The following is a 26,989-nucleotide window of genomic DNA, read 5'->3' on the forward strand; positions in this document are numbered from 1 at the left end:
CGTCTCATCGGCCTTCATTTCCCTTAGGTACATCTACTGGTGTTCACAAACCACCCAAGTGCAGACACTAGTGCCCCGAGTTGAAGGGCTAAACTCTTTACTTCCTTATTTCTCAGTGTCTGGCTTATATAAAAGGGGGAGGTGGTCTTTGCATCCCTCTTCGTACCCACTCCCTATCAGAGGGGAAAAGACCACCATGTCTTCTGGCTGTCACCTGTTATCTGACACTACTGTGCTGCTATTTCCACTGTGTACATATTGTATTGTCAGCGCGTCCGCGTGGTGGGGCGAGCGGAGGGGAGGAGAGGGTGTTTGATTCAAATGAAAGACTGCTCCTACTGGGTAACGAGGCCAACCACAAAATCAACACAACCGTTTCAAGGTGCTTAGACCTAGTCCTAGGATGACAGAGCGGGAACCGTACTGTGGTGCCACAGCCACGGCTGGTGGCCAGGGATCCTCTTCCAAAATGTTTGCATCTTCTCTTCCTCTAGGTCCCCATCACTTTCCAAACAACTATCTTAACAGTCACAAACGTTCCCGGGGTGGAGAATCAAACAAAATCGAAATCGGGAGCCGAGACAGATGAAAAGAGCATCATCAGAAGTATCATTAGCTGCAGGGCCCGGCCAGAGAGCGAACAACCAAAAACAGCCAGGGCACCACTCGGGAGCAGAAGCTCTCGGCTCTCGGGAAAACCAAGTCTGAAGGCAATTTCTTTAAAAAGCTTTGGACAGTTCGACCCCGGGCACCGGAAGCACAACAACGAGGAATGCCAGGTGACCAGAACCCGCCCACGGCGCTCGACCCGCCTACGAGGCATCGCGCGTCTCCGACGCTGATTGGCTGCGGCTGCAACAGGGCGGGGCGAGGCCGAGGGCGGTGGATTCAAGATGGCGGCGGCTAGGAAGTGAATTCCGCAGAAGCGGCGGGAAGGGAAAGCACTCGGCAGCTCCCACTGCTCCGCCACCACGGGCTTTGGCCAGGCGGCGGTCTGCGCGCCAGAACCTTCTTAGGATTTCTCTCCGCAGCAAAGCGGAGAGAAGGACGCTACCTTGGCTCTCCCGGCCTCCACTTTCCTGCGCCGCTCCTCCTGCTCGTCTTCTTCCATCTCCGTCCGGGGCTCTTCGGGAGTCGCTCGGAGGCGGCCGGGCAGCCGGGAAACCTCCCTCGCTCTATTTACACTCCCTCCCTTCACCCACTCGCCTCCCCACCCCCATACACGCAACTGTCAGCACCGCCCCGCTGCACTGCCAATCCGGAGCCGTGTGCGGGCTTGCGCACGCGCGCTCCAGTGACGCTCCCGGGGCGGAGCGCCATCTTTCCGACCCTCCATTGGTGCCTTGACCGCTCCCACCCTCTTCGGCAACACCAATAAGCGGGATGCAAGATGCCCGGGACTCGCGGCTGGTAGTCAACTGTCCGGCGGGAAGGTTCGGGCAAACCGTTTCCCCGCGGCGGCCCTGCCTGGCGCCCCCTCCCGACAGGAGGAGGACTCACACGCGAGCGGCGGTCCAAGCCTCGGGTTCGCTCTCTCCACTCTCCGTGGATCTTGCAAAAGTCGTTTTTCGGATCCGCTGTCGCCTTAAGTCCCACAGTCCCTCAGCATTGGTAGGGCGCTAGCCTCCCCTTTAGTGAATTATTTGGTCCACTGCAGTCAGCCTTTAGGTTCACTTAGATTTCTCCTACCTCCCTGGCCCTGCTTTGACCATTTCTGCCCCTCCTAAATACGGACCCCTGTCTAACACAAAAAACTTGGACTGGTGTCCTCAGTGGGCCCGGAGTTGCCACTGAGAGGACCGCTCTGTACATGCACACTCTTCTATGCACAGAGTCACTGTGTGTTCCGGCTCCGACTGTGACTCCACCACCTCTACCTGGAAACAGCCTCCCCGGTGTAAGAAAATCAATCCGCTACAGTCCACTTTAAATAAGAGGTGCGTTTAGAGCTCATCAATGAGTCACAGATTCAGATCAGGAAAGATCAGGCCCCTCTCTTCCCTAGCCAACAGCTGACGCCTGCTTGTCTGAGTTCTTTTTGTCTTTTATGGGCTGTTATGTGACTAAGCCAATGTATTTGAAAACGGAGGGGATCTTGAGTTCCGGAATATGTGTTAGATAAGGCTTTGCATCCTGCATCAATAGGGTGGGGAATCTGGAGATGGGGTAACTCCTGGAAGATTGTATCCCCTTAAGGATTCAGCAATGTGGAATTCAGGTGCATGGAAATGCATTTAGGGTTATAAAAACTATTTTTTACCAAATCTGCATGCCAGCCATTTTTACCTTCTCACCAAATAAATTGCTACACTTTGATTACTCAGAATCTCCGGGAGTCTAATGAAGTGTTTCTCACGCTGATGAAAATGGTGGCGGGGAGAGGTGTTCCTTCTGGGCTGACCTGTCCTTCCGGATATGTTGGTATCTTAGAGCAATGCGATTTTTTTTTTTATATGGAGTTTCTCTATGTAGCCCTGGCTGTCCTGGAACTCACTCTATAGACCAGGCTGGCCTCGATCCACCTGACTCAGTCTCCCCAGTGCTGGTACTAAGGCGTGTGCCCTTGCCAGGCAGAGCAATATTTCTAAAATGTTTGGAGGGCACATTTTATATATTAAAAATTGGGGAAACTAGAGAGATGGCTCAGCAGTTGGGAGCACCAACTGCTCTTCCAGAGAGCTCTCCCAGCACCTAATGGCAGCTCACAACTGTAACTCCAGTTCAGGGGATCTGATGTCCAGCTCTAGCTTCTGACGGCACTAAGTACACATGTGGTGCACATACATACACATAAACAAAACTCTCACACACCTAACTATAAATCTAAAAAAAAAAAACCCTCAAACTAAAATGATTATGTCCGTGTCTTTGTGTGAAAATAGCAGATACCCTCAGAGGCCAGAAGATGATATTGGATCCCCTAAAGTTGGAGTTACAGGCAGTTTTGAGTTGCCAGATGTGTGCTCTGGGACCTAAATTCTCGTGTGTGTGTGTGTGTGTGTGTGTGTGTGTGTGTGTGTCTTTAGAGCTCAGAGCTGGGTGTTGTCACTCAGTCTTATAACCCCAGCACTTGAGAGACCCAGGCAGGCAGATCTCTGTTAGTTTGAGGCCACCCTGATCTCCATAGAGAATTCCAGGCTAGCTAACGCTACAGAATGAGACCCTACCTCAAAGTAGAATAAATATAAGAAATAAAAATGTCAGAAGCTGAAAAGCTGGTTTAGTGGTTTAGAATATGTCTTAGTGGTAAGGTTGCTATGATGAAACACCACGACCAAAAGCAAGCTGGTGAGGAATGGGTTTATCTGCCTTACACATTCTGAATCACACACAGTCCATTAACAGAAGCCAGCCAAGGCAGGAACTGAAACAGGTGGATCCTGGGAGCAAGAGCTGATGTGGAGGCCATGGAGGAGTACTGCTACTGGCTTATTCAACCTGCTATAGAACCCAGGTGTATCCCCCCCAGCTCAGGTGTATCCCCCCCAATGAGTGGGGCCTCTCCATCACTCACTTATTAAGAAAATCCCTGCTGGGTGTAGCCACGTATATCTTTAATCCCAGCACTTGGGGAGGCAAAGGTAGGTGGGTCTCTGAGTTTGAGGTCAGCCAGGGCTCCACAGAGAGACCCTGCCTACATAGAACTAAAGACTTTCCTGCTTATAGCCTAATTTTATGGACATATTTTCTCCTGGGGTTCCCTTCTCTCAGATGACTCTAGCTTGTACCAAGTTGGCATAAAGCTAGGAGCCAGCGCTGATTGCATACTGCTCTTGCAAAGGACCAGAGTTTTGTTCTCAGCACCATGAGAGGCAGCTCACGACTGCCTGTGATGCCAGCTCCGGGGGATTTAAATGCCTCTGACCTTGACAGCCCTAACTCACCTACAGGCTGACTGCAGTGGACCAAATAATTGACTAAAGGGGAGGCTAGCACAGTTCCAATGCTGAGGAACTGTGGGCCTTAAGTTGACAGTATTAAGGTCTACAGATGCTATCCGTGAGGGTGGCTGTGTGGTGTCCTCATCCTCCACTTGCCGAAAAGCAAGCAAGGCCATTCGGAGCCCTTGGCCCTGAAACTGTTACCTTTATCTACGATGGGAATAAAGGATTTGATGGTGGACGTTGCCTCCTTCAGCAGAACCTCCAAATCGACGATTTTGAAGATGTGGTTGTGCACTACACTAAGGAGAAATGGGTCAAGTGACACTCCCTCAGAAGGCCCTATGCAGGGTGTGATGCTGGAGGACTTTGCGCATGTCCCTTTCTGGGGTGCATCTCAAAACTGAGCAAATATGCTCAACTGACTGAAAGACTAGTACTCACAATGAAGGAAATGTTCCTTCCAGTCCACTGTGCTGGGAAGACAGAAACGAGGTTTCATTCCTGTCCTTTAAATCTGCAAAGGAAGGAGATTTGAGAGCCCCGTAATTGATGCCTTTCTTTCGTAATTGATTCCTTTCTCTGTAATCATGTATACTTCTGTAGATGCTTTTTATTTCATTAAAACCTTTCCTTGTGAATCGCACACACACACACACACATATGCATGCACGCACATGCGCGCGCACACACACAGAGGCTGTGAATAGGATGGGCGGGAGTAGCAAATGGGAAACAGAAAACACTGAGCAGTTGTACTAAAATAAGCCACTAGAGAAAAGAACAGATCACCATGCTTTTTGAAGCCAACTGACAGTAAATATTGAGTCCTCTGGCTGGCTCACCAGGACAGACTGGTGTCTGGGACCCTTGGACTGGACACAAAGGAGCATAACCACCCTTGTGCAGCTGGCGGGGGAGGGTCTTTACAAGTAACCTGTAAATATCATGTGAGGCCACACCTCCAGACTGTTTTCACACCTCAGTGTAAATCCCAGCCTCCCACCTCCATCTTTGGAGGCCCCTCCCCTGTGCCCCTTGAACCTTGACCCCTCCCCAGGAAAGGTCAAGACCACTCCCATACACTATTTTAACTGCTCCCCAGAAAATAAACACGTGGTCTTCCCTTTTCCTCTCCCGTAGTGGTCGCGTTGGTGACTTTCCGTTCCTCTCCGGGCCACCCGGGAACACGGGTGTCTAATTAAACTTGGATATCTTTTAATCTGGTTTGATTTGGCTTGATTTCCCAATTATTTTGCGTTGGCAGAGAGCTTGCATTAAAAAATATTCCTAACAATCAGGACCATATCTCAGCAGGGACGGAGGGCCCTTTGGGTGGTGCAAAACTCTACGTAAAGAGGAATGAGAAGTCTTTTGTTTATTGGCAAGTGTAGCTCCTAGGGTAGGAATTGTGGAGCCTGAGCAGCCTGACCTTTCTTAAGCTATTTCAGTACCTGTTGGTGGTTTCCCCGTGAGGGAAAAAGCGGATGCCCCCAAAACTTAACCATGCTGCAGCCCTACCTGGTGAAGCTAGTAGGATAATAGCCCCTGTTTGTCCGAGCTAGATGACCTGGAAAGAAAGATGGGGCACAGGAGGACAGGCCTGAGCATTTTACTCTCCCATGTCTTCAGATAAACCCCACTATCTTAACGCATTGAATGCCTTCTTGACAATAGAGCAGTGGGATTTGGGGTACTTTCTGCTCAGTTTACTTGTCCCACACCTCCAGCTGAACATGGCTTGTTGTGGAAGTTTGCACGGTTGGGTTTGCTCCCTCCTCTCAGACAAAAGCAGAAACAATTCCTTCCCTGGACTCACAGTGGTGAGTGACACTTCACCAACAGACTTGTCAGACAGCTGTAGGGGAAGCCTGCACCTAAGTGACTAAGTGACGACAACATAAACAAAACTTCAGGAGCTTTGGGAACCGAAGCCACAGAGAAGTACTCCTCCCTAGGCCAAATCGCCGTCCCCTTTGGTGAGTGGAATCCTCTTGACTTCCAGATTCGGAATCAGGTGTTTTGTACAAATGCGAGGGTAGGCTCTTTAGAAGAAGGGGCCAGAAGGATAGCAAGATCAGATTTCCCAAGAGCAACCAGAGCCCTGAGTCAGACCTGAATCTCGAGTTTTAGTGTTATTTTTATCTATTTACAACGGGCAGTAGGGGAGCGTGTGCCCAGTTCACCCGAGCCCACATCCGCAGAGTCCCTTACACAGAAATGCGAAAGCAGCTCCGCAAGTGTCGCACTTGGATCTTATTTCAATTTATTTTTAGTATTAAAAGCTACTGAAGTGAGTTACATGGATGCTCTCCCAGGCATTGGACGTGGCTCCCTACCCTGTAAACATTTACTGTGCCTAGCAACCGCCTACCAAAGAGGCCGGTCCAGGAAGGCATCTTGCAATAGAGAAACGGGTTATCTGCTTCTAGGGTCAGCCTTGCAGGGGAAAGTGGTACAACGTCATAAGAAAGGCACCAACTCCCAGAAAGCCACAAGCCAAGTGAAACAGAGAGAACATCACAGACGTCCCAACTGAGGATAGTGTCCCCTTTCCCTTACTGGTCCTGTTCATGATACTCGCTCATATGCCTTGCTGTTTCTCCTAGCAATGTCTTCTGGGAAAAGAAGCCACCACCTCGGGGAGCCTGCCTTTGCTATCCTCTAACTGTCCTGCAATCTGATGCAGTTTCCAGAGTTACCTGGGTTCCAGGGGTGCTGACTGTACCCTGGTTGTCTCTTAGGTTCATAGGGCTTAGTCAGACCCGGCTGTGGCCCAGCTTCATCTCCTTTCTCAAGCAGAGGCACTGACTTACATCCCGTTTGGTTCAGAACCTCCGTTCCCACAAGTGACTTCCTTTTCCTTATTCTTGCCTGCATCCTCTATGCCAACGCACCCTCTGGCCTGGTGTCCCCTTAGGAGGTGCACTTAACTCCTCTCTGGCCAAAGTCTCTGCCACAAATAAATTTCCTGAGACCCCCAGGGAGCTCCTTTCCTATGGTCCTCCTGGGTGTCCGGCCACTCTGCCTTTTTGCTTTGAAGTTTCCAGGTAAGGACAAGAGCATCGCCGAGGCAGCTTTCTAGGGCTGTGCACCACAAGAACACTTGCTGGTAGGTAGAGCCTGTCTGCCAACTTTAGGAACTGCTAGCACCTCATTGGTACTACACTGCAGAAAAAAGCCAACAAGAAGTCATAGCTCTGCACATGAAGCCAGACTCAGGGGAAAGGCTTGCTCTGAGAGCAGGAACTCATGGCAGTCTGCAGGCGGGGTGTGGGTCTAGGGGAGACGGGAGGCCTCCACTCATTCCTCTGCTCTATTTCCCTGGGTAAGTGGTGTCTGGAGTCATCTAAAGCCTGCCCCCTAGCTCTTTACCTCCCTACTGATCTGTGCCTGGCCACGCCTGTGAATAGTGTTTACAGGCAACCCATTTACTGGACACAGAACCCATCCTGGCAACCCAAGACCTCCCTTCCACAGGCTGGCAACTGTCATAACTCCAGAGCGGGCTCTGGCACTGGAGTACAGGGAAGGGCTGGTCACTCTCCTATTTTCTTTTGTCTTGCGGCACCATGACCCCCGAGGGGGCCCTCTGCTGCAGGTAAGGTGGGACCAAGGCAGGTGGGACCTCAGTCTTCTATTTCTATTTCTCTGCAGGCCTCTTACACAGTTGTTAGGATGCTGGACTCCTCAAGTGCAGATCAGATGACCCGACTGACGTTGCGACTCCTGGAACAGGTAAGACAGAGCCTACCTACTGCTGTGCTCAACCCATAGTTCCGCTCTAATCTCCTGCCTCAAAGGTTGGAGGCAGACTGTGCCTACCAGCAAGCATACTTCTGGGACACATCCCTATAAAACTCCTGTACCTACAGGCTTGTGTTTAAAGGGATGCTGACTGCTTCCTATGGAGATGCAACCAACATCCTGGTTGGGAAAAACCTGGTCATGCCCAGTCTTCTCTACCTTCTCAACCATCTATGACATTCTGAGTGATCCGTGACCAACATGTCTGTCCTTGCAAGCAATGATGCATAGGGCCCACGGGGACTCACACTGCCCATGGGCAGCTTCTCCATATGCTCTGCCTGCATTGTTCCTCTTCTACTTCCTACCTATTACCAATCCCGGAACCCCTAGTTCAAGGCCCCAGTGGCCCTGGATACAAACCAAGGGTAGTCTCTGCAAGGGCTGCTACTCAGGAATATGTCTGGAGTATCCCTCTTGGGGTCCTTCAGGGTAACCCTTGGGATCCATAAAAGTTCCCTCTTGGGACCCATCAGAGTGTCCCCTTTGGGTCCCAGCAGGGAAACCCCATGGGGTCCATCAGTGTACCCCTTGTTGTGCACCAGGATGCTCTACTTGTATCTCATCAGATCATCCCTTGGGGCCTCTCAGGTTATCTATGTTCGAGAACACGACCAGAAGAATCCTTAAGAGAATGGTGACCCTTGCTCCATTTACCAACTCAAAAACTGCTTCTTGCCCTCCGTACTTCCTTTTGGGTGCTGACCACCCCTAGAGCTTTTGGAATATCTGCTGCATAGGTGGGTGGGCTGTGAAAACTCCACTCACCAACCTGGAGCCAAGTCCCCATCACAGATTCTTCCTCACAGATGCTGGAACAGGAAAGAGAAACCATGGACAGAGCAGGTAAGCGTTCTAAGTTGCTTGGGCACATACAGGTAGGAAGGAGAACCAACCAGAAGAGCGGGAGGCAGAGCAGGCCCTGGCTTTTGTTTTTACCTGTAAAACAACATACACGCATGCACAAACACACATGCATGCACGCACAAACACACACACATGCACAAACACATGCATGCATGCACAAACACACATGCACAAACACACGAACACATGCACACACATTCGCAATCACACACGCATGCACACACACACACATATGAATACACCCACACTGGCAAGCACACATGCTGTACCCTTAGCCAGCTGGCTCTTAGAGGGAATGTATCTTGTCGCTGAGAAAATGTAGGTACAGAAAGGTCAGGTGACAAACCTCAGATTGCTCAGTGCAGAAATTGTCCCAACCAATTAATTCCAGGGATGTGCAGAGCCTCAGTCTTATCCTTCTCAATACCTGGGACCGGAATATAGGTTTATGGACATCTGAATGGGGATCTGAGGCTAGAGGAGCATATCTTATTCTTTAGAACATGGAATATTCATGGCTCTGGGTAACTCTGGGAACACTAAGGGCAGCTAGCTGAACCTGGGAGCCTCAAATCTAGATGGAAAATGGCAAACCAGGCCACATGATCCAGGGGACCGACACACAACCCAATGGCCACAAATGTGCCAGAGGGCATCCCAGGTAAAGCTTCCAGAGAAGCCAGCCCTGGAATCACAAATATCCCAGTTCCAGTAGAATGTCAGGACAAGCCAACCCCTTTCAGAGCTTTCTCTGGAGTAAGACCCTCTCCCCCACGTTGGTGAGTATGCCTGTCTTTTCCGTACAGCTTAGGACCAGGGCTATGGAGGCATAACTGGGCCTTTGGAGGCCTCCTGCAGTCCAAGAGTGCCGGAGCACTGAGAGAGATCTGGTCTACTGACTTTCAGTGCCTTTCAGAACCAAGAAAATCCACTGGGCTGACTCTAACCAAGCCCTCCCCTCTCTTCCATAGCCCCCTCTTTCCCCACCCTAGCCCTGGTCCCTTCTTCTTTGGGATGGATGTTTATGACAGACCTGAGATCAGGAGTAGTCCAGGCTACTCTGAACCCTAGGGTGCAGGGAATTTGGGGCACTCTGCCGGAGCCAGCAGCCAGGATATTTCTCAGTGATGTGTGCCTTCTCCACACAGGACAACAGGAAAAGCCAGACACTGCCCTGCAGAATGCTTTGAGGAGAAGGAAGGACCTTCTACAGAGACTCTGGGTAGGCCTGCACCCTCAGCCAAGCCTGGGCCTGACTCTCCGTGGGCTAATACACTGGCTCGGAGATTCCAATTAATGCTTGTCTGTACTCCTGAGATCAATTAGCTAATGTTTACACACTGGGGGCTGGTAACTGAACAGTGAGCATTAAGAGACTAACACTCTCAGCCCATAACTTCCCCGAGGAAATTAGAGAAGGTAAAGGGTCAGGTATAGGCAGTATGTGAGCTTAGAAACTGCTTAGGCCACTGCCACAGAGCAGGCAATGAGCCAAGGTCCATGGCCATAGGACGTGGAGCTCAAATAAACTAAACTGGCCAGCAGCAAGAAGCGACTGTGCCTAGAAGCATCTGTATGGGTGTCGTCCCACAATCCCCTTAGACAAGAGGTTTGCTCTTTCTGCGTTGGGCAGATGCCAAAATGCGTGAAGAACCATTAGATTGTTGGCTGGGAAACAGCAACAACCGGAAACTCATTACAAGTATTTGGCATATGCTAAGAGAAGCAGAATTTCCAAATATTTACCAAGGAATATTATTGAACTTGGGGTCACAACCTGTGTCCCAAGTTCAGCTTGGCCATTCATTCTCAATAAGCCAATTAAAAGTCAAATTATCAGTGGAAAGCAGAAAAAAAGATTTATTCATTATGGTCACATTGAGAAGAGAGACAAAGAGATCCCTAATTCCAGGGTCCACACTGAACATTTGGGTGCCATAGTCCCTGGCAGGGATGAGGATGGGAAAAGCATACTGGTGAGAATCTGTTCACCCAGTGAGGTTCATAGGTCTCTGCTGGTGGCTTTATAACCAGCAGGCTGCCGATCTTTTAGGAACAGCAGTTGGTGAATGAGCACTCCCCAGTCCACGCCTGGAGGAGGGCGCAGGAAAGAACCATGGCGCCAGCCCTGAACCCAGAGGTGCCTCTCGTGGATGTCTTCCCTGCTGCCTCCCCGTCTTTGCCCCGACCCCCAGAGCCACCAAGGATCATCCAGCACCCGGTAGGACTCCTGGGTCACAGCAGCTTCTAGTGGGGTAGGAGGGTCAGAACTGAGACTCCATAGCAGTGTAGAAGTGCACTGTGTTGCCTGCAGGCCATCCAGTCAGGGAGGCCAGAGGTAATTCTCTCTCTTCCCTCCAACGTCCAGGGAGGGAAGCTGAGGACACTCACATGTCTTTTCCAGGGGTCCCAGCAGGATGCCAGTGCTCTGGAGAGGCTCACTCTGTTCAGAGCCAATAGCAGCTTCATTTGCTGCCCATGGCACCATGGGTGGCTCAGAGAAAAACATGGAGGACTGGCGTGGGGATGGCTACCCTCTCAGGACAGACTCACCTCCTACTAGACTGACCTAACAACTGCATTGGAAGGACTGGGGGAGTTTAGCCCCAGTGGGCCCTGAATTCACAGCCTTTTGATACTTCTCAGTGACTTGGGATGTTTGAGACCCTGGCTTAGGGACAGAGCTACAGACAGCAGAATATACCATTCTGTGTGGTGCCCACACAGCATTCTGAGTCACAAGCAAAAGAAACTCAACCATCTTAAGCAAATGATAGTTATTTTTTTTGTTTTGTTTTTTTTGTTTGTTTGTTTTTTCGAGACAGGGTTTCTCTGTGGTTTTGGAGCCTTTCCTGGCACTAGCTCTTGTAGACCAGGCTGGTCTCAAACTCACAGAGATCCGCCTGCCTCTGCCTCCCAAGTGCTGGGATTAAAGGCGTGCGCCACCACCGCCCAGCTTGATAGTTATTTTTTGATTGTATGTATTATTAGTGTGTGCATGCGATGCAAAAATGGGGCACACGCACCACAGTGCATATGTGGAAGTCAGAGACAATACTGTGGAATGGGTTCTGCCCTTCCACTGTGATATGGGTTCTGGGGATCAAAGCCAAGTCGCCAAGCCTCTTGGTGAATACCTTTATCTACTAAGCATCTCGCTGGCTCAGAAAGAATAAGGGTTAAGAGGCTCAGGTGAGGCCTTTGTTTGGGATCAGTATGAGGGAATGCAGGAATGAGGAGAATAGGTACAGAAGAAAACGTTCTAGACATGTTAGTGACCTGGAAGACATCTTCCCTATGGGCAGGAAAACTGGCAGCAGCACTTAGCAGAGGGAATGGATCCCTTTGCTGGTGAGCTATCTGTACCCAGGTTCCAGATGTTCCAGCCTGTGTTTCTACCTACTGTCAGGAACATCGTGTTTGTGTGGCACACGCCTTTAATCCCAGCACTTGGGAGGCAGAGGCAGGCGGATCTCTGAGTTTGAGGCCAGCCTGGTCTATAAAAGCTAATTCCAAGATGGGCTCCAAAGCTATAAAGAAACCCTGTCTCGAAAAATCACAGACACAGACACACACAGACACACACACACACACAAAGACAGGGTCGGTCTCACTGTGTATCCTTGGCTGGCTGGAACTTACGCAGTCTGACCTCACCGTATAGACCATGCCTCCTGGCCCTGCCTCCCAAGTGCTGAGATTAAAACCACGCACCACCAGTTGGTGGGTTTCATGTTCTCACATGTTGTCTGCAGGCAAATAGAGGAAAAACACCTTGTAACACAGGAAGACACAGTTCGATTTTTATGAAAAAGTTACAGTTAGGATGCATGTTGATGTCCATCTGTGGCTGCTCTCATTTTTAACAACTGAGCCCACGTGGCCCATGAGCCCTAATTCATGACATCTCTGGGGCGAAAACTCCCAAGTCTGGTCTAGGCCACTGACTCTGAATAGAAAGAAGAGGCAAGTTCATTCAAGACTTGCTACGAGGAGTAAACAATTCTCTCTGGTGTTTGCTTGAAATTGCTTCTTATTTACCTCACTCAGAAGAGAAACCAGAGCCTAAGAGTGCACAAGGTTGACATTCCTGTCCTATGTATGGAGAGCCGTAGTAATCAGCAAAATCAGGAATGGCACTACTATAGACCAGCCACTGGGAGAGACTTGTGAACACCTGACTTTCATCAAGCAGCTGTACCCCTAGACTCTCTACACCTGAAATTCCACCATACTCTTCTTAAAATGCATAAATGTTAACAGACTGGATACATCAAATGTTAAATCTATTAAAGCAAAGTTAACCGGGCATTAACCACCTTCCTGAAGGTAGGAAATATGAGAATCATTAAAAATATCATGTACATGCTGGATGTGGTGGTATATATTTGCATCTTATATTCTGTAGTCAGAGGCAGAAAGACCAGTATGAGTTCAAGGCCAGTCTGGTCTACTTGGTGAATTCTACGCCAGGTGGGAGCCACACAGGGGGACCTGGTCTCAAAAACAAAACAAAATCAAGTCCTAACCAGATGTAAAAAAATTTCTATGCAATTGTTTATTTAACTTACAGTGTTAATCATTTAAATTTCTCTTCAGATGGATGATAGATGGAGGGATGGGTGAATGGGTGGGTGGATGGGGTGGATAGGTAGGAGGACAGATAGATGGACGGGGTGTGTATACTGATAAATGACTGGGTGGATGGATAGTTAGTTAAGTGTGCAGATGGATGGATGGAGGAGCCTTGTGAAGTCTGTACATTCACATAGCTAACCAACTGGCCTTCTTAGGTCCCGCAGCCTCCTGCCACCATCATTCAGCAGCTACCCCAGCAGCAGCCACTGATTGCACAGATTTCTCCTCCTCAGGCCTTTCCCACTCAAAGATCGGGAAGTATCAAGGAAGGTGCGTATGTGTTCTACATTGCTATTATTTTATTTTTTTTAATATTTATTTATTTATTTATGTATGTATGTATGTATGTATACAACATTCTGCCTCCATGTATGCCCGCATGCCAGAAGAGGGCACCAGATCTCATTACAGATGGTTGTGAGCCACCATGTGGTTGCTGGGAATTGAACTCAGGACCTCTAGAAGAGCAGCCAGTGCTCTTAACCACTGAGCCATCTTTCCAGCCCCTTGCTATTACTTTAGGTTTGTGAAATTATATACTGAAAGGAAAAGTGTAGTACGGTTAATAAAAACCCAGAGACAGATTCTGGGGTCCAACCTGAAGGTCAGAAAAACAAAACAGCCAGTCACTGGCTCTTCCCTCTACCTCAGTCTGAAATGGCAATCCTGCCTCCAGGAATCTCAGAATGAGACTGTGTGTGAGAGTTGCCTCCTCCCATCTTGTATTCCTCTCTAGGGCTGAGATTGAAGGTGTGCACCACTACCACCTGGTTTCTATGGCAAACTAGTGTGGCTACTGGGATTAAAGATGTGTGTCATCACTGCCTTTCTGTAAGGCTGACCAGCGGGGCTTTTTTAACTCTCTGATCTTCAGGCAAGCTTTATCTATTAAAATACATATAAAATATCACTACAGGAAAGTAATTTTGTGAGTAGGTGTTGTGTGATACTTTTCCTGGTGAGGTGAAACAGAAATATCTATTCACACCAGAAGGAGATCCAGTAACAAACAAAAGTAACAATACCACTAAAGTCCAACTTGGTGAACCAATGAGTTTATTGGAGTTACTTACAGATAGCTAAAAGGTACCCAGATCACCAAAAGTTCATCCCAGGGTGGGTAAATAACTCATGAAAGCTTGGATCCCAGAGCTCTAGAAATCAGTAGGTCAAAGGGTCTCTTCCGGGCAGCTTGGCTGGTCTGAGCCCCTCAGCGTCCTTACTACTCATGTAACTGTGGAAGGAGGTACTTTGTGTATCTAGCACATTTTGAAGACTTTCTGAGACTTGTGAGTTGTTTACTTTCTGCTTCTGTGGGGCTTTGATCTCTTGGAGGCTTGTTTGAACTAACAGAGGATTAGATGCCTTTTCTGGAGGCTGAGGGCTGTAGGAGCAGGTAAGAAACGGCTTTTCCAGGCAAAGAGAAGCCCACTTCACAAGGTTTGTGAGGAATGCTGAGTGTTTAGCATTGGTCAGAGGCCAGATTGAATTGAGCCCAGATTGTCCTTTAGAGGAGTTGAGACCTGACACTTCCTAAGTAATTTTTTGAAAGGATTTTTGTTCTGTGTCTGTGTGTTTTGCCAGCATGTATATCAGTGTGCCATGGTCATGGATTGCTCTCAGAGGCTAGAAGAGGGTATCAGGTCTCCCGGAACTGGAATTACAGACGGTTGTTAGCTCTCATATGGATGCCGGGAATCAAACCCATGCCCTCTGAAAGAACAGACAGTGCCACTGAGCCCTCCTAACACTGAGCCATTTCTTCAGGCACGTGTTTAATTTTTAATTACATTTATTTAGCTATGGGGGTGGAGGTCACCACACTGCACAAGTGAAGACCAAAGGGTAAGCCAGGCAGATTACCTTGGTGACATCAGACTCAATAATAACTCCAATACAATTGTTCTTTACTCTCTGAAAATAGAGGGCACAGTCAAAATAACTCCTATAAAAGACCATAATTCCTTCATACTCAAATCCAAAGATAAATGGTTGAAATTCTAGAAAAGAATTTAAAAGCCTAGTTTGAGCCATTACTTTCTCCTCAGCACTATATAAACCAGGTACAGTTGCTGTGGGATAATGCTCTTGTACCCTGTAAAGATTTGTCAATTGTAATAAAATGGTTTAATAAAATGCTGACTGGCCAATAGCCAGGCAGGAAGTATATGTGGGGCAACCAGACTAGGAGAATTCTGGGAAGAGAAAAGGCAGAGAGTCAGTTGCCACCCAGACAGAGATGAAGCAAGATGAAGATGCCACACTGAGAAAAGGTACCAAACCATATGGCTAAACATAGATAAGAATTATAAGTTAATGTAAGTTGTAAGAGCTAATTAATAATAAGCCTGAGCTAATAGGCCAACCAGTTTATAATTAATATAAGCCTCTGTGTTTTTTTGGCACTAAACAGCTGTGGGACTGGCAGGACAGAAACTTCTGTTTACAATAGTGACATATTTGTAATCCCAGTACTTAGGGTCTAGAGGTAAGAGAATCAAAAGTTCAGAGTCATCCTTGGCTATATAGTGAGTTTGAGACCTTTTTCTTAGAAAACAGCAAAGCAAAACATCAAAACCAACCCAACAGCCAGGCTTCATGGCACACACCTTTTTCTCTCTTTCTCTCTCTCTCTTTTATTTTTTGAGACAGGGTTTCTCTGTTCTCTGTAGGTTTCTACAGAGCCTGTCCTGGAACTAGCTCTTGTAGACCATGCTGACCTTGAACTCACAGAGATCCACCTGTCTCTGCCTCCAGAATGCTGGGATTAAAGGTGTGCACCACAACCAACCAGCAGACCACAGCAACTCTTATAAAGGAAAACATTTAATGGAGTGTCTTATGGTTTCAGAGGTTTAGTCTGTTTATCATACTGATGGGACACAGTGTCATGCAAGCTGACATGGTGCTGGAGGAGCTGAAAGTGGAGAAAGCTACATCTTGATCCCACAGGCAACAGGACATGGTCTGAACTAGGCTGTATCTTGAGCATAGGAGACCTCAAAGCCTGCCCCCACAGTGACACACTTCCTCCAAGGCCATACCTACTTCAACAAGGCCACACCTCCTAATAATGCCCCTCCCCATGGAGCTTATGGTAGCCAATTACATTCAAACAATTAAGAGGGTTTTTTTTTATTGTTTGTTTTTGTTTTACTGAGACAGTGTTTCTCTGGGTAACTCTGGCTGTTCTGGAACTAGCTCTTGTAGACCAGACTAGCTTTGAACTCACAGAGATCTGCCCGCCTCTGCCTCCCAAGTGCTGGGATTAAAGGCATGCTCCATCACTACCCAGCAAGAGTTTTTTTTCTTTTTTTTTCTTTTTGATTTTTTAAGACAGGGTTTCTCTGTGTAGCTTTGGAGCCTATCTTGAAACTTGATCTGTAGACCAGGCTGGCCTCAAAATCACAGAGATCCACCTGCCTCTGCCCCCTGAGTTTTTGGATTAAAGGCATGTGCCACCACTGCCTGGTGCCTGTTTTTAACAAACATAAGGAGCAGTCAGTTTCAGAGCAGAGACTATCATCAGCTGCTAACATATGAATAAGCCCTGACTCTCCTTCCAGACATGGTGGAGATGATGCTAATGCAGAATGCACAGATGCACCAGATCCTCATGCAGAACATGATGCTCAAAGCCCTGCCCCCTGGACCCACAGGGCCACGTGCCGCTACCCTCCAGGTAGGTTTGGGGGCTGAGACTCAGTCATTGGCTGGGGGCGCGGTTGCTCCTGGGTACCTGTGCACGCATCTCTGGCTTGTGGGATGTGGTGAAGGTGATGGGGAGCAGGTAAGGTAGCTGGGGCACAGATAACCCTAAGCCCAGGGTGTACTCCCATCACAGTCTGCTGCCCTTCTCACAAATCTGGGCCCAGGCATAGGGAAAGGATGCTGCCATCTTGTAATGGAGTATGCAGGGGTGGCTCCTCACAGCTGTGTACTCTGCCAGGACCCACGATGGGCGCACCATGGAGTCTTGCGAGCTGAAAAGCAGAAGCCACCCCCAGTGCACCACCACCACCACTATCCACCCCCTGCCCAGCTGCAGGCTGCCTCCACAGCTGGCGCCCCTTCGGGATATCCGGGGTGGCCTCCAGTGGTGGCAGCTACCGCCCTCCCACATGCTGCCAGCTTCTTGCCCACTGTGAGCCACCTGACTGAGCCAACTACTTCCCATCCCAGCTACCCGTAGTACGTACGCCTGGAGGGAGAAAGCTAGTGTTTTGCAGCAGGTAAGTGGAAAGATGGGCCTGGCCACCTCTCCTCCATGTATGCCAACAAGCACACGCATCCTGTGGTCAAGCCAATGCACTGTGGCAGATTGGAAGGAGCCAAAAAAAAAAAAAAAAAGTCAGCTGTAGGTCTTAGCACCATTTGTCAAGCCTGTGGAGCCCTGTCACCCCTGGGAAAGCTATGCCTTAGGTCTTTGGGCAGTCCAGCAGGACTGGTCCCAAAAAGTGTCCTTCACCTCAGCCCAGGTTCCGCGGTACCCCTCATTCAACACCCTTGATTTTCTCGTAGAGCTGCACTGGAAACCATGCTGCATTTCCAGGTGTGTCAGGCCATTCGCCTATCTCAGTAAGCATCATGGTCTTCTAGGCTGATTACTCTCCATGGCCGTCTGGGAAAGCTAGGAGACTGAGGACTCACCCAGGGGAAACACATTTTATTATGAAAGAGTTGTTAGAAAAACAGTTCCAGATCAGAATCCATCATTATAGCTGCAAACCCATTGTAACATTCCTACGGAAGGTTGGAGTAAAGTGAGACCGGAGACATAGCTCAGTGGCAGACAGCTTGCTGAACACGTGTGAGGCCTGTGTTATGTCCTTGATGTGTTACACCTGCCCACTTGCAAACCAAGAGAGAGACCTGATGATCATGCCTGGAATGATCACTTCATTCCAATGTGAGAGAAGCAAGCTGAAGAATGTGTGATGTGCTTTCTTTTCAAATATCCAGGGTCAACAAGGTTGCGTAGCAGTTAAAGGTGCTTGCTGTCAGTCAAGTCTGATAACTGAGTGTTAGCCTCAGGACATGGTGGGTGGGAGGTGGGGAACGAGGACCAACTTCTGCAGGCTGTCACTCTTGCCTCTACGACTGCATTGCATTGCTGCATTGTGGTGTGCATACACTCCAACACCATCGCTGATTAAATGCAATTCAAAATAAAATAAGCTTTAATCCCAGCACTCGGGAGGCAGAGGCAGGCGGATCTCTGTGAGTTCGAGGTCAGCCTGGTCTACAAGAGCTAGTTCCAGGACAGGAACCAAAAGCTACGGAGAAACCCTGTCTTGAAAATCAAAAATAAATAAATAAATAAATAAAATAAGGAGTTGGGCATGGTGGCACACACCTTTAGTCCCAGCACTAGAGAGGTAGAGGCAGGCAGATCACTAAGTTCGAGGCCAACTTGGTCTACATATTTCCAGGACAGCCAGAATTGCACAGAAAAACCCTGTTTCGGAAAACAAACAAGAAAGTGCTGGAGAGCTGGCTCAATGGTTAAGAGTTAAGGCCACTTGGTGCTCTTAAAGAAAATCCAGGTTCAATTCCCAGCACATGGCAACTTACGTCTGTAACTCAGTTCCAGGGGCTTTAATGTTCTCTTCTGATTTCCATGGGTATCACACATGCAAGTAAAACACTCATACACATAAAATGTTAAAATCTTAAGAATTAACAAGAAACATGTGTAAGGTGTGAACATGTGTGGCCTGCAGGCTGAGTAAATATGGATGGATTTGGGCGGTGGCGGCACAAGCCTTTAATCCCAGCACTCGGGAAGCAGAGGCAGGCAGATCTCTGTGAGTTCGAAGACAGACTGGTCTACAAGAGGTAGTTCCAGGACAGGCTCCAAAGGTAGAAATCCTGTCTTGAAAAATAAAAATAATAATAAAAAAGAACCAAGTAATAATAAATAAATATATAAACAAATAAATAAGGATGATTCATACACTGTCTACAAGGAATTTTTCTAAAAGCCACAAACAGCCTGGCCCGTGGCTCCTCGAGGGAGATGATCGCTTTCCCTGTCCCATTTGTACCCTGGTCCTGTTAGATTTCTTTTCACATGTGTGTGCATGCTTCCTTGACTTTCTGGTGTCTCTTTTGTTGTTTTGGTAAAATTGGTTTCCTTTTTGGTTTTGTTGTTGCTTAGTTTTTGAGTCCAGGCTGACAACAAACTTACAATCCTGTTTTAGCTGCTGCTAGGGTTTCAGACGTGTACAATCATGCCTGTCTCCTTTGTTTGTTGAGACAGGGTCTTACCATGTAACCTCTGTAGACCAGGCTGACCTTAAACTCAAATTCAATGAGCTTCACCTGCCTCTGATTTCTGAGAGTTTGTAGTGCCATCTGTAGGCAGAGACTGCTCATTTGTTTCCCCGACTGCTCAGACCTGAATAATCACACAGAAACTATATTAATTACAACACTGTTCAACCAATGACTCAGGCATATTTTTTAGCTAGCTCTTACATCTTGAATTAACCTGTTTCTATTAGTCTATGTATCGGCATGAGGCTGTGGCTTACTGGTAAGGATCCAGCACCTATCTCCTTTGGCAGCTACATGACGTCGTCTGACTCTGCCCACTTTCTCTCTGTATCTCTGTTTGGATTTCCCTCCCGGCTCTGCTCCGCTAAGCAGAAAAAGCTTTATTCATTAACCAATGAATAAAACATATTCACAGCATACAGAGGGGAATCCTACATCAAGTGATGAGACTAAAGGTATCTCTAATCATGCCTAGCTTCCTAGATGTTTTAATGGTTTTTTGTTGTTTGTTTTTTGAGACAAGGTCTATTATTACATAGCTCTGGCTGTCCTGGAACTCAATATGTAGACCAGGCCGGTCTACACTCCTGAGTGCTTGGAGTGCACCATCACCCCTGGCTTAATGTTTTGTTTTTAAAGATTTATTATTTGTGATAGTGGATTGAACACAAGGTTTTGAGCACACTAGCCAAGTACTCTTCCGTTAAGTTAACATCCATCTCCTTTTTACCATTTTGAGACAACATGTCACTGAGTTGCTCAGGCTGGCCTCAAACTTGTCATTCTCCTGTCTTGGCCTCTCTAGATCACTGGAGTGTTACATTCCACCTGCCTTTACAGATGCTATTTTCAAGTATTAAAGTAAGATCTCATTTGCTACATTCCTCACCAAAAAGCTGGTCCCTACTTTTGAATCCTTGGAACCCTACAGGTCAGAGGCAAGATGATTCAGAGTTGCCAGTTAGCCCCGTGTGGACCTTCCCTGTGACTGACCTGGCTACCACACAGTGAAGACAGTGATGTGATGTCCATGTGGATGAACAAGTCAATGCAACACACTCCCAAGAGCTTCAGGGTGGTGACATCCACTTCCTACAGAACCATCTTTCAGTGTCCCTTAGGATGTGATTCCAGAGAATCTTGTTTTTGTTAAAAGCATCAATTAAAGACCTCACACAGTTTCCTTTCTTCATGATGATTTCTGACACGATCTTTCTCTCATATAATTATTAGTTTGATGACAAGACATTTGATAGAACTTACATGTTTCTTCTCTTAGGAATGGGCTAGAACTGCTGTTTATAATAATTAAGATAGCTTTTTTTTGTTTTGTTTTTCAAGACAGGGTTTCTCTGTGGTTTTGGAGCCTGTTCTGGAACTAGTTCTTGTAGACCAGGCTGGCCTCAAACTCACAGAGATCCGCCTGCCTCTGTCTCCTGAGTGCTGGGATTAAAGGCGTGCGCCACCACCGCCCGGTTCTAAGATAGCTTTTTAAACAGAGCAAGAGCCAACCTGACCCTTCCTTGGTAATTCCTGAAGCCAATTTCCACTCATAGAATTGTGCTTCCGTGTGGGCCGAAGTCACCCAGGCCAGCATGACCAGCAGAGATCCATTCTGGAGGGGCAGGACTCTGTCCATCAATGTCTCCAGCTCACAGTATTGAAACATTAGTAGAGGCCCTTGGTCAGGGGTTGGAGGCTGGCTCCAGTGCAGCGATTCAGTTCCTCCAGCACCAGTTTCTCCTGGTTGTACATCTGGAACACAGCAGCACACAAGCTGATAAGAGGGCACTTCTGGGACCCTTGTCCCCAGTCACACTCCTCCCTGTACCTCCTGTAGAGGCCCCCATCTCAACACCATACAAGTCTAAGGGCAACACCCGAACAGAGACCAAAAGAGCTATGGGTGGACAGGAGCTACAAGGGAGTAAGGACAGCAGAGAGGGGACCCTCAAAGGGTTGGGGGAGAAGCTTGATACCCAAGAGTACCAGGGAAGTGTTGGGAAGCGAGGGAGTGGGCAAAGCAAGGACTGGGTGGGAGCAGAGCCAGAAGGGGGTCTACTTTTAACTGAGGAAAGAACCAGTTCATCCATGGGGCTGGAGAGAGAGCCTAGCAGTTAAGAGCACTTGCTGCTCTTACAGATGCCCTGGGTTTGGCTCCCAGCATCCACATCAGGCAGCTCACAACCACTGTATCTCCAGCAGATCAGTTTCCTCCTCTGGCCGCTACAGGTACCTGCACACACAGTGCGCATAGACTCATGAAGGTACACACACACATAAGCAGAGAATCTTTTTTTTTTAAAGTTTATTTCAAGTAATAGACTATTTGCTTGCAGATATAACCTAAGCCTATTAGATGCCATAGTGGGCTTTATAAACGTGGCACTCATCAGCCTTTAGAAACAAAGGAACCATGCCAGGCGATGGTGGCGCACGCCTTTAGTCCCAGCACTCAGGAGGCAGAGGCAGGCGGATCTCTGTGAGTTTGAGGCCAGCCTGGTCTACAAGAGCTAGTTCCAGGACAGACTCCAAAAGCTACAGAGAAGCCCTGTCTTGAAAAAAATCAAAAAAACAAACAACAAACAAACAAACAAAAAACCAAAGGAACCATTACTTCATTTTACCTGTAGCCAACTGATGAGGAAATTTTTGTTTGTTTGTTTTTCTATGTGTGAGGTTTTTCTAAACATTAAATATCTCTTGACTCCCATCAATAATAGCTAGCATAGCTAGCACTTCAGGGAATTTACCATTTAATCTGTTTGTCCAGGCACCTTCTTTCAGCAGAGAACTACACAAGTATCATAAGGAACCAGATACTTAAAATAGTATGTCATCTTTATCTTTTGAGACAGAGTTTCCTTTGTAGCCCTGGTTGTCCTGGAACTTGCTTTGTAGACCAGACTGGCCTTGAACTTACAGAGATCCTCCTGCCTCTGCCTCCCCTCCCCCAAGTGCTGGGACTAAAGGTGTGTACTACCACCTACTACCTCATCTTTTTAGGCCAGATGGATGGAAGCCATAGTTCCTGCTTCTTGTATTAGGGTTCATGGGGCTGGATGCCTAGAGGTTAGGGTTACATCTGTGGATAGCACATGGCCCCTTGCACAGGTATTGCCCCTACCTTTTGCCACTCGACCTCAGAGTTGTGGGTGAAGCCCAGAAGGTGACAGAGTCCATGGGTGGCTGTCACCTGTTGGAGCAAATGAGAAGTCAGCTCAGGGGATGATCTACCAGAAAGCTGCCCCTTGAGGGTCACAGACTACCCTTGTAAGACTTGGTTATCCTGCGCCAGGACACTGGGGCAGCTAGTCGCTTCACTGTGCAGGAGTTAAAACAGTTCCCTCCTGCCTAGTCAAGTGCTCACCATTGACCTACGTTCCAGCCTCAGTTCCCTCCTGTCTAGGCAAGGGCTCACCACTGACCTACGTTCCAACCTCAGTTCCACCCTGTCTAGGCAAGGGTTCACCATTGACCTACGTTCCAGCCTCAGTTCCCTCCTGTCTAGGCAAGGGCTCACCATTGACCTACATTCCAACCTCAGTTCCCTCCCGTCTAAAATGGAACATTTGGGCTGGAGAGATGGCTCAGAGGTTAAGGACACTGGCTGTTCTTCCAGAAGTGCTAAGTGAAGAGGCCAAACTTAACATCAGTGAGGCCATGACAGGCTGCAGAGTAACAATACTGGGACTGGGCCTCATCATCACAATAATCAGGAAAAGCCACAGACTGTACCCTGCAGGGGACCAAACAGAATTGAGACAAACAAGTACGAGATGCTCCAGAACATTAAGAATAGCTTACCTAACCTGTATATAGATTGCCAATTTCCTTACAGCAATACCAGTACCAATCCCTGTTTGACCAGATTTCTGTTACCTCACTCTGGCCCAATCAGGAGTTCAAGCCCCATTTGAATCCAGAATTCCCCTACCTGCCTTATCCTTTACTCCTTAAAACCCTGCCATAGCTGAGCTCAATGATCCAACTGCTGTGTCGGAACGGATGGAGGGACCAAGCTCAAGCTTGCAATAAAGGTTCTTTGCTTTTGCATACGAACTCAGACTCCTGGTGGTCTCTGGGGGGCTCATGGCGCAGGCATAACACTAAGTTCAATTCCCGGCAACCACATGGTGGCTCACAACCATCTATAATGTGATCTGCAGGCAGAACACTATATACATAATAAATAAATCTTTAAAAAGTAAGATGAAATAATATGGAACATTTTACATAGTTCATTTAATTAGTGTGGAGCATCACTGCTTGGGACTGCACACAGGTAAAGAGAGAGTTGACTGTCCCTGGCAGGGCAATCTCGGCTATCCAATTAGAACTAAGCAGGAGGGAACGGTGGCTTATGGTTGCAGTCTCAGATCTAGGATGCTGAGGGAAGGACTGATTGGACCAAAGAGGTGAAGACCAGCCTGGGCAATGTAGTGACTCCATATCTTTTCATTTATTTACTTATTATACTGAATTGTACATATGTGTCTGTGTCTGTGCAAATGAGTACAGATGCCCTGGGAGGCCAGAAGAGGACACTGGATTCCCTGGAGCTGGAGTTACAGGCAGATGTGAAACACCCCATGGGTGCTGGGACTAGAACTCAGGTTCTCTGGAAGAACAGTGCATCCTATTAATCACTGAGCCATCCCTCCAGCCTGAGCCTGCATCTCTTAAAAAAAAAAAAAAGTTAAGTAGCAAGGAGCGGCTAAATACAAGAAAGGGGAAGGTGGGAACAGGGCTGACAATTGCTAATCTATAATACCATGGTACCTGTAGATACTAGCGTACCCTCTCAGCCTTCTCTATAGCTTGAGTTTTGTTAGTGAGTATATGCCATTTTGCATCCCCACTTACCGTTAGGATGTCATAGAAATCTTCGTTTTCTCTGCACTGATGAAAGATATACTCCACACCTAGAAAAACATCTCCCAAATTATAGTCATCTGACGAGTGTGGCTGAGGAAATTCCCCTGCTTTCAGATTCTGAAAATGAGGAAACAGAGTTGGAGGCCTTTCAAACAGTAGCCTAACCACAAGGACTTGGCTCACTTGTCCAGCAGAGGACATCGAAATCTTGACCACAAGATGGATGCTCAGATGCTCAAACCATGCCATAGAGGCTAAATACCATCAAAGAGGCCGAGAGGGTGGACTGCATAGTTATCACACACAATGGCCCTCACATGCTTTGATCTCATCGAATTATTCCATTTCTTTTATCCTTACCAAAGTAATTCACATTGTGTATCGTTAAGTTGGCATATGGACACAATTACACTCTTTCCCAATTGTCTGCCTCTATTTTCTTCCTGCTAAGGAAATCACGTTACACTGTACCTTCTACATTCTTTGGATTCTCTTCTGTAGGTGTGACACGGTAGATTATGACATACACATTTTAAGTCTTTGTAACACTGTTAACTTTCAATTTGCTTTCCAAAAGGATTATTCCAATTTATGCGGCTAACGAAGGGTAAAGGTGTTTACATAATGTAGCTACTTGTAGCTATCACAAGGTATCTGTTGAAACTGTTTACCACTTTTTACTGTGCATTTTTCTACCCAAGCATTCACTACTGAGGTACCCTTATAATTTGAACGGCCCTTATTTGAATTCCCTGGCGGCACAGAGGGAGAAAGGTGGCTCCTGCATGGAGGAATTGTGATGTTTAGGGACAGACATACTTAACGGGCATGGGTTATAGGCCATATTGCTTCACTTCTTTTGTTTTTATTTGCTTGTTTCTGAGACAGAGTCTTGTGATTGTCTTGGTTGTCAACTTGACTATATTTGGATTGAACTACAATCCAGGAAAGAAGGGAACACCTGTGATCCAGATCTCGAGGCTGGAAGACACACGATTTCAATCCTGATCTTGAAGTGAGAAGACACACCTTTAATCTAAGCCACACCATCTTCTGGAAGCCTCTATAAGGACATGGAAGAAGCAAGGTTTTGTTCTTCTTTGCCTGCTTGTCCTCGCCCTGTCAGCACACTGACTCCTTCACTGGCCTCGGAGCCTACCTTTTCGGGATTCCAGCATCTACTGAAGACCAGCGGAGACACCCAGCCTTGTGGGCAACTACTAAATTCTTGGACTTTTCATTCACGGCTAGCCACTGTTGGATTAGTTGGACTGCAGCCTTTAAGTCCATGACAATAAATGCCCCCAACCCCAAACACAAAGAGATTCACTCTATACATTCTGTGACTCTAGAAAATCGTGATTGCTACAGTGTTTTTTGTTTTGAAGTTTTTCAAAGATAGGGTTTCTCTGTATATTCCTGGCTGTCCCAGAACTCACTCTGTAGACCAGCCTGGCTTTGAGCTCAGAGATCCGCCTGCTTCTGTCTCCCAAGTGCTGGTATTAAAGGCATGGGCCACTACTGCCTGGCTCAGACAGGGGCTTATAATGTAGTCCTGTCTGGCCTTGAACTAACCAGGTAGTCCAAGGCTGGCCTTGAACTCACAAAGCTGTGGTCGCCTCTGCCTCCTGAATAGATGGAATTAAAGGCATGTATACCAGGTCAGACGTCAATGCATTTTTTGAAAAATTCCAAAACCATATCTGTAACTAACAGGAACTGTTCTAGAAGAAAGGTAGGCTACATGTGAGGAACATTTTTTTTTTTTTTTTTTTACCTCATGGAATGGGAAAGACAGCACATCAGTTGGGATGTTTTTCTTCCTGTAGATCCTATTAATGTGCTGAATACGCTTGTTGTCAACACAGATGATCCCCAGGTCAAAATCCTTCACTCCTAAAATACTCCTGACCACATCCATCCTGCTGCGAAGGGGCACTCTTCTGATGGGGACCACCCGCTGCAGATTTTTAATCACCAAACTCATTTTGGGAAGAACATCCAGCCCCTTAAAAATGGTTGGAAGGAACCTGTGGTTAGAGTTCGAGAAAAGACCCATCAGTTCTAGAAAGTGATAAATTATGTAAAAATACATACACACTCACAATAAAACAATTTTATTGCTGGTGGTGGTGGCGCACGCCTTTAATCCCAGCACTCAGGAGACAGAGGCAGGCGGATCTCTGACTTCAAACTCTGATCTACAGAGTTAGTTCCAGGACAGCCAGGGCCACACAAAGAAACCGTCCTGAGAAACAATCAAACCAACCAAAACAGACAAACAAAAATTTTATTTGGTGGAATTTATCGGCACTTGTCAGGGAATTTACATTTACCATAGGAAACTATGAAACAGGGTAGGCTAGGCACAGTGTGCGGATAAGGCGGTTTGGGGCAGTTGCTATGTATGGTGTAGGACCAGGTAAGGGTGAAAAGATGGGGTCTCTGTGGGTCCAGGGTGTCTCCGACACTTGGGAGGGTGGATCCACACACGAGCATGGTGTTTCTACGCCGCACAAGGAGAAATCGCCGCACACTTACCGAAGCAGGTAGCGTGGGAAGCTGGGAACTAGATAGCTCGCCTGCCGGAAGATCAATAGCAGCACACCCCAGAGAGCGGAAGGCGGATGCGGAGGACC

General features: G+C 47.6%; 3 protein-coding genes across 11 annotated transcripts in view; 1 reads left to right on the top strand and 2 right to left on the bottom strand.

Moving 5' to 3' along the window:
• Pcnt (pericentrin) overlaps window positions 1-1,179 on the bottom strand; it is an 84,901-nt gene extending 83,722 nt beyond the window's left edge. For 5 of the 7 annotated variants that reach the window (XM_057794487.1, XM_057794484.1, XM_057794486.1 and 2 more), the window contains exon 1: window positions 1,055-1,169. In XM_057794487.1, coding sequence (XP_057650470.1) covers window positions 1,055-1,111 — 57 coding nt within the window. In that variant the 5' untranslated portion in view covers window positions 1,112-1,169. Of the gene's footprint in view, window positions 1-1,054 lie in introns of all 7 variants that reach the window. The other 2 variants (XM_057794489.1, XM_057794483.1) reach the window with 1 other exon arrangement.
• Window positions 1,180-5,820: 4,641 nt separating this feature from the next.
• Window positions 5,821-20,653, top strand: C19H21orf58 (chromosome 19 C21orf58 homolog). 3 transcript variants are annotated; one of them, XM_057751893.1, is made up of 9 exons: window positions 5,821-5,860; window positions 7,539-7,619; window positions 8,498-8,534; window positions 9,704-9,777; window positions 10,609-10,776; window positions 13,349-13,463; window positions 16,760-16,875; window positions 17,143-17,425; window positions 20,404-20,653. In XM_057751893.1, the coding sequence occupies exons 2-8, from the start codon at window positions 7,560-7,562 to the stop codon at window positions 17,383-17,385; spliced, it is 813 nt and encodes a 270-aa protein (XP_057607876.1). In that variant the 5' UTR covers window positions 5,821-5,860; window positions 7,539-7,559; the 3' UTR covers window positions 17,386-17,425; window positions 20,404-20,653. The 3 variants fall into 3 exon arrangements, with proteins under 3 accessions (XP_057607876.1, XP_057607877.1, XP_057607878.1); XM_057751894.1 differs by lacking the exon at window positions 5,821-5,860 and adding an exon at window positions 6,959-6,993; XM_057751895.1 differs by lacking the exon at window positions 5,821-5,860 and adding an exon at window positions 7,170-7,209.
• On the bottom strand, window positions 17,854-26,948 carry Ybey (ybeY metalloendoribonuclease). The gene is made up of 5 exons (XM_057751896.1): window positions 26,892-26,948; window positions 26,128-26,380; window positions 24,339-24,467; window positions 22,600-22,668; window positions 17,854-21,227 (listed from the first exon to the last, which is right to left on the bottom strand). Exons 2-5 carry the CDS (start codon window positions 26,335-26,337, stop codon window positions 21,141-21,143), a joined length of 495 nt encoding a protein of 164 aa, XP_057607879.1. The 5' UTR covers window positions 26,338-26,380; window positions 26,892-26,948; the 3' UTR covers window positions 17,854-21,140.
• Between the last annotated feature and the right edge of the window lie 41 nt (window positions 26,949-26,989).

Source organism: Chionomys nivalis, chromosome 19 (assembly GCF_950005125.1).
Source record: "Chionomys nivalis chromosome 19, mChiNiv1.1, whole genome shotgun sequence".
Classification (NCBI taxonomy): Eukaryota; Metazoa; Chordata; class Mammalia; order Rodentia; family Cricetidae; genus Chionomys; species Chionomys nivalis.

Coding starts and splice junctions, on each gene's coding strand:
- C19H21orf58 (XM_057751893.1), top strand. CDS start 7,560: ATGCTGGACTCCTCAAGTGCAGATCAGATGACCCGACTGACGTTGCGA. Junction 7,620..8,497: donor CGTTGCGACTCCTGGAACAG/GTAAGACAGAGC, acceptor TCTTCCTCACAG/ATGCTGGAACAGGAAAGAGA. Junction 9,778..10,608: donor ACCTTCTACAGAGACTCTGG/GTAGGCCTGCAC, acceptor CCGATCTTTTAG/GAACAGCAGTTGGTGAATGA.
- Ybey (XM_057751896.1), bottom strand. CDS start 26,337: ATGAGTTTGGTGATTAAAAATCTGCAGCGGGTGGTCCCCATCAGAAGA. Junction 22,669..24,338: donor ATTTCTATGACATCCTAACG/GTAAGTGGGGAT, acceptor TTGCTCCAACAG/GTGACAGCCACCCATGGACT. Junction 21,228..22,599: donor CTGAGGTCGAGTGGCAAAAG/GTAGGGGCAATA, acceptor GCTGTGTTCCAG/ATGTACAACCAGGAGAAACT.